General features: G+C 44.8%; 2 protein-coding genes and 1 long non-coding RNA gene across 3 annotated transcripts; 2 read left to right on the forward strand and 1 right to left on the reverse strand.

Annotated features, from left to right (window-relative positions):
* Positions 2,321-3,595, forward strand: LOC110435891 (classical arabinogalactan protein 9-like). Its single transcript, XM_021461990.1, has 2 exons — positions 2,321-2,406; positions 3,208-3,595. The coding sequence occupies exons 1-2, from the start codon at positions 2,321-2,323 to the stop codon at positions 3,593-3,595; spliced, it is 474 nt and encodes a 157-aa protein (XP_021317665.1).
* On the forward strand, positions 7,557-8,497 carry LOC110435771. The gene is made up of 2 exons (XR_002453630.1): positions 7,557-7,811; positions 7,930-8,497. It is a non-coding gene; the product is annotated as an uncharacterized LOC110435771 (long non-coding RNA).
* LOC8071697 (protein FAR1-RELATED SEQUENCE 5) lies at positions 10,249-12,186 on the reverse strand. Its single transcript, XM_002450607.2, has 2 exons — positions 11,146-12,186; positions 10,249-10,968 (listed from the first exon to the last, which is right to left on the reverse strand). Exons 1-2 carry the CDS (start codon positions 12,142-12,144, stop codon positions 10,249-10,251), a joined length of 1,719 nt encoding a protein of 572 aa, XP_002450652.2. The 5' UTR covers positions 12,145-12,186.

A 12,359-nucleotide genomic window follows, 5' to 3' on the forward strand; every position in this document is an offset into this window, starting at 1 on the left:
TGCTACAAAACCTTCATCAACACTAACTACTTATGTTATCAGTTGGACATTCAAATCGAGCCATGTGCTGACTTATAATCTTAGGGCCTGTTTAGTTCCCCACCCAAAAATTTTTTATCTATCCCATCGAATCTTTGGACACATGCATAGAACATTAAATGTAGATAAACAAATAAACTAATTACACAGTTTGGTTGAAAATCACGAGACGAATCTTTTAAGTCTAGTTAGTTCATGATTAGCTTTAAGTGCTACAGTAACCTACATGTGCTAACGACAGATTAATTATACTTATTAGATTTGTCTTGCAGTTTCCAGACGAGTTATGTAATTTGTTTTTTATTAGTTTCTAAAAATCTCTTCCGACATCCTTCCGACACATCCGATGTGACACCTAAAAAATTTTCGTCTCCAATCTAAACAGGGCCTTACACCTTTTCAAGCTACACAGTGTCGATGCCGAAGGAATGGAGAATCTCTTTGATGTCCTCTAGCTACACAAGATACACAAAACGTAGGGCTGGCTGGCTGGTAGTTGCGGGTCGCTGGTGCGAGCGGCAATGGTCAGGGGAGGAAGAGGATGGAACGGGAAGGGGAGCAAAATGTGTGGTGGACTGTCGAGGTGCACAAGCGAGGGTAGTCATAGATGCAGAGTGTACGGGGCTTCTGGGCGCGGCGATGGGGAAGACAGCAGGGAGGACACGCGGCGCAATTCTGAGAAGAGAGAAGGGAGAGATCGATGCGGGAGCCTGGGAGGCTATGGTCAGAGTCATGACTGATTAGGAAGACAACATGCCACACGGATTAAGGATAGGCAGAGCCAATGCCGTTTAAGGACAATATGCCATGGATCTTTTTTTTGACAACTGCATATATTATATACTAAGCAGCCATTTTACATAAAGGTCCTCCAAGGAAGACCAAATTACAACAGGGTCCAATGACCGGATAAGAACGACAGCTACGTTGGAGACGTTGACGACGACGGATTCGCCGGCGGGGGGCCATAGAGGCACCCAAGGCGCATGCACCCAGATGGAAGACCGCGCCAAGCGTCGGTTGAAGGTGGGGCGACGGAGCTGGTGAGAAAGCGTGCGCCGAGCGACCGAAGGTTAAGTTTGATGTCGTCGCCGGAGGTAGAGGATGAAGCTCCAAGTCGAGTCCCAGGTGGAGACGAAGACGTCGCGGCAACGCCGCATAAAGAGCCGTCTGGATCGGCAGGATCGATGGCTGCAAAGTAGAGGTGGAGGCGGAGACGAGTTGCGGTGGATGCGGGTCGGAGGAGCACGGAACTGGGAGGCGACGCGAGGTAGGTGAGATGGAGTTGGAGGAGGGGAGATCCGTGCTGCGGTGGAGCGGATTTATTTTATTTAGACGTACCTTGGTTGGAGCCTTGGCGGCGGCGACGGGAGCTGCAGCAGCAGCGACGACGACGGTGACGGCGAAGACCACCAGGGGAGAACCCATCACGAGACTCCTAGAGGATGTACAGGAGGGTGGGGGGCCCCTTTCCCTACCCAGTGCGACAAGGACGCCGGAAACCGAGAGGGAAGGGGCCAGCGGTTGGCGAGGCGGCGGCAGCGGCGGCGAGATCTATCCGATGGAAGGAAGGAAGAAGTAGGGGCAACTAGAAAAGGGAAGGGGAAAACGCACCAGGCGTCTCTTCCGCACTACGCGTCCTTCAGAGAGGAGTCTACACTACCCGTCCCTTGCCATGGATCGATGACGGGACAACAGTGATGGAGTTTGGTGGTTGGTGGAGTGCGCCGTGCGTCGGGCTACAAGGGGCCTGTTTGGTAGATTGGTTATCTCCAAACCAGGCTTGTTGGAGCTCAAATGGGCCTGTTTGGTTGCCCGTTTCCCCCCTTAGCTAGGCCACTGGAGGCCTCCGTACACGAGATAGCCTGGCTCCCAGAAAACGGAGGGGGCGTCCGTTTTCTTGGGGCCTGGCTTGGGCTAGCCTCTCTTCTCATTCGTGTCATCTCCGAGAGGTCACCTCCTCGCTCATGCACAGCCTCTCCTCCTGGGCACCGCCGTCGCAGTCACTCTTCACCTCCTAGGCACCGCAGTGCCCATCCGCTAGGGACGCAGCTCCGTCATCTCCATCCATAGGGCGAGCTCACTGGCGGCGCAGGCCGTGGCGGTGACCCGCCGCGTGGGTGACCTCACGGCGGACGTGCAGGCACTCCAGCGACAGGTCTCCGCGGAGCGCCGGAGCGACGTAGCCCGCCGGTACCTCGCCTTAGCCGGGAACGCGCCGACCAAGGAGCAGCTGGACTGCCTCCTCACCAGCAGCACCGAGGACCCCTCTGACGCGACGATGCGAGCGGCGCTGCTGTCCGCCTCAGGGGCGGAGGAGCAGGAGGAGCCTGTGAAGGAGGTGGCGGAGGTGGAGCACGGCCTCCTGTAGCTCCAGCAGCTGTTCTTGGACATAGTTGCGCTCGTGGACACCTTCGAGCGACAGGTGGGCACAGCCGCGGGTGATGCAGCTGCGGCCGAGGCGGAGGCTGCAGGGTGCCGCGCGTCGGAGGTGGGTCTGCCTGGCCGGCGGAATCGCGGTACTGCTGCTTGTCGGCGTTGCCGTTGCCGTCGTGGTGGCCCTCGTGCTGGTGCGCAGGGGCGGCGGCGGAGCTTAGCGTTGCCGCGGGCGAGGTGGAACTTAGCGTTGCTGTTGCTCATCATGTGCTCGATGAATTGCCGCAAAAGATGGTGAAGTTACCCGTGTAAAAAGGAGGTGACTCTACCCCAGCCAAACCAACCAACCAAACACAAATAGATGCTAGCCAAATTTAGATATTGTAGACAACCAAACAACTTTATATGGCTTGCTAGAGTCAGCCTTAGGTTAGCCTGGCTTATTTCCTAACCAGGGTAGAAATAAGCCAAGTAAACAAACACACCCAAGGTTGCCAAGCCGGGGGTAGAGAGAGAGTGCATGATTCCTCCACAGGCTTTTACAAGTAGAGATATGAAAAAGATGAATTTATATGGGATATATAAAATGTTATTTGAGTTTGCCTTCGATCCATTTCCACCACTACCTAAACCCAAATGATGTGGAGCGGGCGTCCGACGCTCGCGCAACCGTCCGGACGCGCCGTACGTGGGCTTTCAGGCCCGGAGCGCGGGCGGCCCACTTCAACCGCACTCGGCCACTTTCGTTTCCGGACGCGGACGGTTTCTGCCTTCATCCATTCCGACACGCAGCACACCGATTCAGACAGAACCGCATCCACCGCGCCTGCCTCCGCCGCGCCTCCACCGCGCCTCCATCCGCCGCGCCTCCACCGCGCCTCCCTCCGCCGCGCCTCCACCGCGGCTGCCTCCGCCGCCTCCCGTCTCCAGCGCGTCGCCGGCCGTGGGCGCGCGGCTGGCCTTTTGCGCGCGGCCAGCTTCCATCTCGGCGCGACCACGCCGCGCAGCGCCTCCACCGCGCCATCCGCCCACCGTGCCGATCTACACTGCGACGCTCTTCTCCACTGCGCCGGCCGTGTTCACCGCGGCGCTCGTCTCCACCGCGCCTCCAACCTTCCAGCCTGCCGCCCCGTACGCCCCCACCGTGTCTGCGTGCTGCCCTTTGTCACCGGAACCCTAGCCGTGAAGGTACGAAGCCGTTGCGTGCCTCCCTCCTTCTCAAGCAGCACCAAACCCGACGATGCATACTAGATCCGGCCTCAATGCATCACCTGTTAGGGCCGAGTCGCCTAGCAGCACCGAGGATGAGGATGCACAACCATCTGGCCAGGGACGTGGTCGGGTGCGTATGGCAGTGAGGAAGGTGTCCAACAGCAGGGCACGAGGGGGTTTGACACTGAATGTCTCCAACCGCAACCGCAAGGCAGGACAATCATCTTCAATGAAGAGATCTCCAAAAAAGAAGGCCCCAAAGCAGCAGCAAGGTTTTAGTCCTTTGATATATTTTCGTTTCATTTGTGATGCTAATTCTGATGCTAATTATGCATATCATGTTACTATTATGCTGATTTGATGTTGTATCTGTGCAGTGGTTGCAATGTGTGTTTAAGCATAGTGTAAGATCACCGATATTACTATCTAGGTGTGCATAGTGTAAGATCACCAATAGATATTGTTTATTTACTATGAATGTGTTTTTGTCCCTACTGTTTATTTTGTTTGTTGCCTTGTTTCGATCAGCATATCTCCTTTGATCCGATCTATTAGTATTATATAATCAATCATATAGTATCTAAACAAAAGTCAATAGATACATATACTGCAGTGGCAATTATATATTGGCAATTTTGAACATGTTTCACTAACTTATATTTCTTTGTTTCACCATGACATTACCAATGTTTCATGCCTTTTTATACATATATATTGCAACAATCAACAAGATGGACTCTATATATTGGCATGTTTCAATGTTATGTGTTATCTAAGCATCTATGTTGTCCACCTGTGTGTTGATACATATGTTGTTTTCTCTATCTTTTTTTACACAGCAATTAATGTTCCCAAAACCAAAAGCAGTGGCGATGCCTTCAAAACCAGATTTTCGTTGCACAGGATCCGTGACTGCAAGTTCAATCAGGAACAAATAGGTTGGATAAATGAGGCTGGTTTAGGTGCTTTACTTAGCATGTCTGACTTTTCCGTGCCTGTGAATCTTGTTGCATGGATCATGAAGCACATTGACCCTGATTTGAGAGAGTTTAGGCGCAAAGATAAAGTTATCGTATTTGACAAGCAGCTTATTTGCAACATTCTTGGTGTGCCAAGTGGAGATGAGCCTGTTAAGCTTACTTGCAATGCGGATGAATATGAAGCATTCCTGAAGATTCGTGAGCCTTTTATGGATGGAGTGCGAGGAAAATTGTCCCAATGCATTGATGTGTTGAAAACAGCTAATGACAAGACCACTTTTCTGAGGGCATTCATGTTGCTTGCCTTGGGGTCTGTACTCTGCCCAGGCACAGACAATGCCATCACCCCACGGTACTTGCACAACTTAAAGGATGTCTCTCTAATCAGATCATTTGATTGGGCTGGGCACATTCTTGATAATTTGATGAATGAAGTCCGAAAGTACCAAACCATTTCAAAACAAGATGAAGGTGGTACTGAATGTCCTTACCTTGGCTCTTGCCTTGTGGTTTTTGCGGTATGTTGATTATCCCTTCTATGTTGTACCCATCTGTATTTCCATTGCAATGACTTTGCTGATCTGTTTCAATGGTACTACCTTATATGTTGCATTAGCTATCTATATATGTTTGATTACATAAGTTTCCATATACTGCAGCCGCGATTTCCTAATGTTGGGCCTTCATGATTTTTTGTACCATTTGTAATGTAGATTGCATACATGGACTGTCTTGACATACCTGCTGACCGGGCTACCCACAAAATCAACTATTCTGTCCCACGCATTTGCCATGTCACCAAGAAAGACTTTGAATTCATTTCAAATGTTGACAGGAGTAGGGTTCAGCTTAATGCATATGGGCAGCAACCTGTGAGTTTGATGTTTTTTTTCCATCTTCATTCATCTTTAGTCATTCCTGTTAGCCATTGCATTATTTATTTCTTTGTTATAATATATCTTCATTCATTGTTAGTTCCGAAAGAAAAGCCCCTATCCTATCCCAGTTCCCATGACTGGTTACACTCCGGCTCCATTGTCTGGACAAGATGAAGATCCAGTGCAGCCAAGCCTTAATGACTGGATGGATTCCCAAGGCACTTCCTCCCGCCATCCAGATGGTACTCATGCGGTTTCCATTGAGGTGATTTTGTCAAAACCAACTTGTAAATGCCAGACATGTTGCACAATGTGCATTCATATGTTTCACTGTACTTTTCCCAATGTTTCATTCTCTCCACTTCATATATTGCATTATTTATTGCAGTCTCTTCCTGAAGAATACCAAGTTCTATTGGCGGAGCATAATTCTTTGTTGGAGAAAGATTTTGATGAGCTTGCAAATACAATGAAAGAGCAAGGAAAGGCGATTATGGCAAAGCGTGGTGCTGAGTTGGCTTCTAAATTTATTCATTTGAACAAACGTCTGAATGATGTTGCTGATATGTCAAATAAGATGAGCCACCTGAAGAAACCTACCAATGACAATGTCAACATGCATCCTCCACCAGATCCAACAGGTTCAGCTGCTGTGTCACCCAAAAAACCATCTAACCCATTAGAGAGTACAACACATGCAAGTACTTCTAGTGCACCAATCGCACCAGAGGATAGTACAAAAGGTCCATTTCCTTCCCCTCCACCAATTGCACCAGATGTGAGTACTAAAGGTCCAGTTCCTTCATCTCCACCAATCCCACCAGCAGATAGCACTAAATATGCAGTTCCTTCCCCTCCACTGATCTTACCAGATGAGAGTACTAAAGATCCAATTCCTTCCCCTCTAGCAACCCCACCAAAGGATATCACAAAAGATCTAGTTCCTTGCAAGCCATCAAGCCCTTCATATATAGATCCGTATATAGATGATATCCCTTCATTTGACCTATTCCAACCTGAGGACCCAGAGTACAAAGATGTCTGTGGAGAAAGATCAAGAAGCCCTACGCCTACCGGTAAACACTCCTAATTTGTACATGTGTTCAAATGTGGCTTCTTTTTCCCTTTTTTCTATACCCATTGCAATAACTTTCCTAATCTGTTTCATTTGTACCATCTCATGTGTTGCATTATATCTGTCTACATGTTTCAGTAGTTATATTTTCTAAATACTGCAGCCTTGATTTCATATTGTTTCATTAGTACTGGCTTATGTGTTGCAACAACCATTCATATACGTTTCAGTGATACTGCCAAATGTGTTGCAGTATATCTGTCTATATGTTTTAGTAGTTATATTATTTTCTAAATACTGCAGTCTTGATTTCATATTGTTTCATTAGTACTGGCTTATGTGTTGCAGCAATCATTCATATATGTTTCACTGGTAGTACCACATGTGTTTCAGTAGTTATATTTTCTAAATACTGCAGCCTTGATTTCATATTGTTTCATTAGTACTGGATCATTTGTTGCAACAATCATTCATATAGGTTTCACTGGTACTACCACATGTGTTGCAGTATCTATCTACATATGTTTTAGTACACTTGTTTCCATATACTTTATCCCATATTTTTTGTCTAGCATACACAACCATTGATGCTTCCAAAGACAACCAACCAGGCTCAAGCACAATTGATAAAAGGAATAGAAAGAAGAGGAAAAGGATTGATGTTGGGCTTGGGCCGAAGCAAACAAGACCGAAGAGTGATGATGCTGATATCAAAGAAATTTGGAACAACTTTTTGGCTAAAAGAGCCTTCGATCAGGGATTCAAGTTAGAGGGTGAATGCCAACCGTGAGTTTACCCACTCCCCACTCCTCCTATCTTTGATCAGGGATACAACTTTGAATTGTCCTACACTTTGTGCACTCTTTTAATGTGCTACCCATATTTTGTTGCACCAGGCTTGTTTACTTCTTGTGAATGTAGTATGCATGTGTTGAAACTAGCTATTTTTTTTGTTTCTATACTTCATTCATACTTGTTGAAACAATCTTCTTTTGGTGTAGCACTTCGCTCATCTTTCTTGTAGTAAGTTTTGATTATATCTCCTTTCCTTTTTCTACAAGGCCACCTTTCATTGAGATTGATCACTTTCACATTACGTACGATGAGTTCTATGATTCCTTCAAGGCAAGGGGATTGGTTGGTAACAATGTAATGGCTTTGTGGAGTTATGAGTTCAATCTTGACCAGCTTCAAATGCTTAAAGAGAATAAAACAAGAGATATTAAATTTGCTTTCCCCCAGTTGGCCACGGTAATGATACAATACCTGTGACTTTCTATTTCTAAATGAATTCCTCGAACTCATCTTTTATTTAGCTTTTTTCATTTCTTATTTTTCCAACCTTTTTTTTTGTGTGTGTGCTGCACAGTCATTCTTGAGTGTGGATCCAGCTTCTTTCAGTAATGATGGGACTCTCAAGAAAATTTACACCAAGATAAATGAAACATGGACTATCGCCAAGATGGATCTGGTACGTGAGGTGTATATACATTGTTTCGTTCCAATGAGAAAGGCCATCAACGAAGCAAGGGCACTCATTTCAAATGGGCAGTACTAATGTTACATCTGAGTTGCTCTACTGAAACAGCAAAGTTTCATTACTGTTACATATGAAGATATCCTAATGAAACAGTTGTATATACTGTGTACATTCGAAAGGTTGAACACTGTTACATCTGTGATCTTCTATTGCAACAGCATGGTAGCACTATTGTTACATCTGAATTGCTCTAGTGAAACAGCAATGGTTGAACACTGTTACATCTGTGATCTTCTATTGCAACAGCATGGTAGCACTATTGTTACATCTGAATTACTCTAGTGAAACAGCAATGGTTGAACACTGTTACATCTGTGATCTTCTATTGCAACAGCATGGTAGCACTATTGTTACATCTGAATTACTCTAGTGAAACAGCAATGGTTGAACACTGTTACATCTGTAATTCTCCAAGGAAACAGTTATCAACTTCTGTTACATCTCAAATTACGGCAACACTGAACAAACATTAACAAGCATGGACCGATAGATAACGTAGCGTATCATGAATCAACTCCATATTTACAAGAAATATGATGTTTCATGGCACATCGCTCTCCTAACACCTCCTATCTACATAGCGTCAACTTCATCAGGTCTTCCTGGCATTGTACTTCTTCACAAATTCATCTAGCTTAACCACATTGTGTTCTGATCCAAGGAGTAGTGCAGCAGCATGCTTCCTGAAGTCTAGCACCGAATCCTAGGCAGAGACATAATGAAAAAAAGAAAGCAAAGCAAGACTGAGCAAGCATATTTAGAGACAAAAAATAAGAGTTATAAAAATAAGAATATTTTAGAATCAAAACACATACTTTCACAAGTGATGGATCCACAATCTTCTTGCCATCCCATGCATCCATATAAACCATTGTAAATATCCCGAAGTCATACCTTTTAAAAAAAAAGGAAAATAAAACATGTGAACATACAAATCATTAGGCAATGATGACTAGGAAGGACATGCTAAAAGTGCAACATACACATTCTTTTGTTTAGGATATCCCTCGGGGTAGATCCACTCAAAACGAGACACATCAGTTCTGAGTACCCCATGTTTCAGTGCGGTGGCTGAAAAATTCTGAATCTGAAAATAAATGAAACAATTCAGGAATACAAATGCAACCCAGAATCAAGAGCTACTTCAACATCTAAAGAATGAATGATGCAACATGAAATCGAGATCTATTTTAACAAAAGCAGAATGAACAGCAAGGAATCCACCGATCCACTTACCAAGTTCTGGGCACACTTCAAACATGAGCTCTCCTTAGAGGCGCTTAGAGAGTCAAAGAAGGCAATTTGCTTCATGAACATACTAACACAAAGAAGCACCCAGTGGTCTTGAAAAATTATCGGAAAGAACATCTGCATACACCTTTCAGTCATTGACACATGCAGCAAATGACAATGCAATATATAAAGTGGAGAGAATGAAACATTGGGAAAAGTACAGTGCAACATATGAATGCACATTGTGCAACATGTATGGAACCATTTGAAATGAGTGTATCTTGCTTCGTTGATGGCCTTTCTCATTGGAACGAAACAATGTATATACACCTCACGTACCAGATCCATCTTGGCGATAGTCCATGTTTCATTTATCTTGGTGTAAATTTTCTTGAGAGTCCCATCATTACTGAAAGAAGCTGGATCCACACTCAAGAATGACTGTGCAGCACACACACAAAAAAAAGGTTGGAAAAATAAGAAATGAAAAAAGCTAAATAAAAGATGAGTTCGAGGAATTCATTTAGAAATAGAAAGTCACAGGTATTGTATCATTACCGTGGCCAACTGGGGGAAAGCAAATTTAATATCTCTTGTTTTATTCTCTTTAAGCATTTGAAGCTGGTCAAGATTGAACTCATAACTCCACAAAGCCATTACATTGTTACCAACCAATCCCCTTGCCTTGAAGGAATCATAGAACTCATCGTACGTAATGTGAAAGTGATCAATCTCAATGAAAGGTGGCCTTGTAGAAAAAGGAAAGGAGATATAATCAAAACTTACTACAAGAAAGATGAGCGAAGTGCTACACCAAAAGAAGCTTGAGTTCGTATATAAAACTTAATTGGTTTATAATTTATAAATCAATGTGTGCCTCATATATACACTTATTTTTGTTCAATGAATATAAATCTACAGCTTTAACTCTGTGTCCCTTAGGTGCATTGCTGCCGATAAGAACTTGCACGTCTCCACACCGTGGCCTTCTTCGTGGCATACCAAGCACACCGACTCTTTGGCTTTGTCTTTCTTAGCCTTGGACTTGTTCTTCTTTATTGCTTTTTCTTTCACTTGTTGTACAATGGTCTTCTTACGGTCAACCTTGTTCCTAGGCCTCCCTTGTGGATCTTTTGCTGGAGGGTTCTTGAACTTTGTTTGTTTCACCCCTCTCTCCACCTCCTTTGCACCCTCAACTACATTTGGGGGATCATTTTGTCTTGAAATCAATGCTTTCGTGGTTTCCTTCACCTTTTCCCTCAAATGATCGATCCCTTGTGAACCCACCATGTACTCTTCTGGACCCACACAAGCATCAGCAGCCAGCTGTGTCATTTTCCTACACAATGCATTGTACCTCAGCTTATTTGTCGCTGGAACACCAAACACTGGTTCAGGACCTGACAAATGTTGAGGAACTTTCAGCGTAGCTTCTTCAGACCACCTGTGCAGCAGATACTTCTGCGGTACATGTTGCACATCAAGTGTAGTAAAGACTTTCAGGATGTGAGGACATAGGAGACCATCTTGGTCAAACATGTTGCAAGAGCAAGTGTATGTTTCAGACCCCTGATTCGCAGCAACATTGTATGTTTTCAATGTCACCTCACCTTCCTTGTATACTCGTTTCAACACCTACAACATAAGTACAAAATAGGGGTACCATCAATTTACAAAGTCACCCAGAATTATTGTTTCAATGGACTCTAGATTCTGTTTCACTAGTAATGAATAACATGTTTCAGTATTTTTGTAAAACAGAACATCTATGTATGCTGCAACAGAAATGTGCAGTCTGTATGTACACCTTACCTGCACTGTCATTTGGCTTCCCTCTTTAGCAATCGAATCTATAGTTAATGCCGTGGAATCACGCAGCAACTCTTGAAACTTGAAGAAAATACTTCTAGTGTAGAACTTAGATACTTGCTTCTCAATTTGAGACCTCCCCCACAGCGGTGGATTTGTCGTTTCACCTTTTGCTGCTTCTCGATACTCCTTCTCAATCCTTGTTTCCATTATGTACTCATATTGGGTAAGGAACTGCAACACTGAGTCCTGTGGGTGCACCATTGTCTTGAATAATGCATTCATACTCTCAGATCTTCCTGTTGTGCTTGTGAAGGGAAAGAAGCATTTCTTGAAATATGCAGGTGCCCACATAGACTTGGTTGAAGACATGTTCTGAAAATGATCATTGCTATGCATATCATACTTCACCCCTATGTTATGCCACAACGTCTCAAACTCCTCTGGAGACTCGGTGAAGTTGATGCAATAGTCAAACTCATCTGCAAATTCTGGGTTGTTTCTAATTAACCAACCAAACTTCTCACAAGCTTTGCTGACCACATGAAACTTGCAGCACCTATGTGTTGTAGAAGGGAATACCTGTGCTATTGCAGCTTTCATGGCCCTATCCTGGTCAGTCATGATGTTGGTTGGTGCTATTCCACCCATTGCATCCTTGAGCGTTTGAAGCACCCACACAAATGTTTCAGTAGTCTCATCCGGAAGCAGAGCACAACCTAGTAGGATGCTTTGGGCATGATTGTTGATCCCAACAATTGGTGCAAAGGGCATGTTGTACCGGTTAGTGCAGAACGTCGTGTCAAAGAATATGCAATCCCTGAAGCACTTGTACAACTCCCTTGATCTGCCATCAACCCAAAACAACCCCCTTACAGCATTCTCAGCATCTAGCTTGATAGCATAGAAGAAGCTAGGGCTCTCGGCTTGCAACTTCTGAAAATACTCTAGGACAGCATCCATGTCTCTGTACCGTAGTCCTGCCCTCAAGTGTGTCCTCATATTGGAGACATCCTTACTGTTGAAGGTTAGGTTTCCCACGCCTCCATGGAATCTCCTACACTGCCATGATTGCATGTGGATATGTTTCGATGTGCATGTCTTCATAGCTCATATCTGCCACTGGTACCAGCTAGTTGCAAAAAAACGCGGACACCAATTCTGTTTTCTTTTTTCTTTTTCTTTTTTTTTTTCTCTTTTTTTTTTCTTTCTTTTTC

This window comes from Sorghum bicolor, chromosome 5 (genome assembly GCF_000003195.3).
Source record: "Sorghum bicolor cultivar BTx623 chromosome 5, Sorghum_bicolor_NCBIv3, whole genome shotgun sequence".
In the NCBI taxonomy this organism is placed as follows: domain Eukaryota; kingdom Viridiplantae; phylum Streptophyta; class Magnoliopsida; order Poales; family Poaceae; genus Sorghum; species Sorghum bicolor.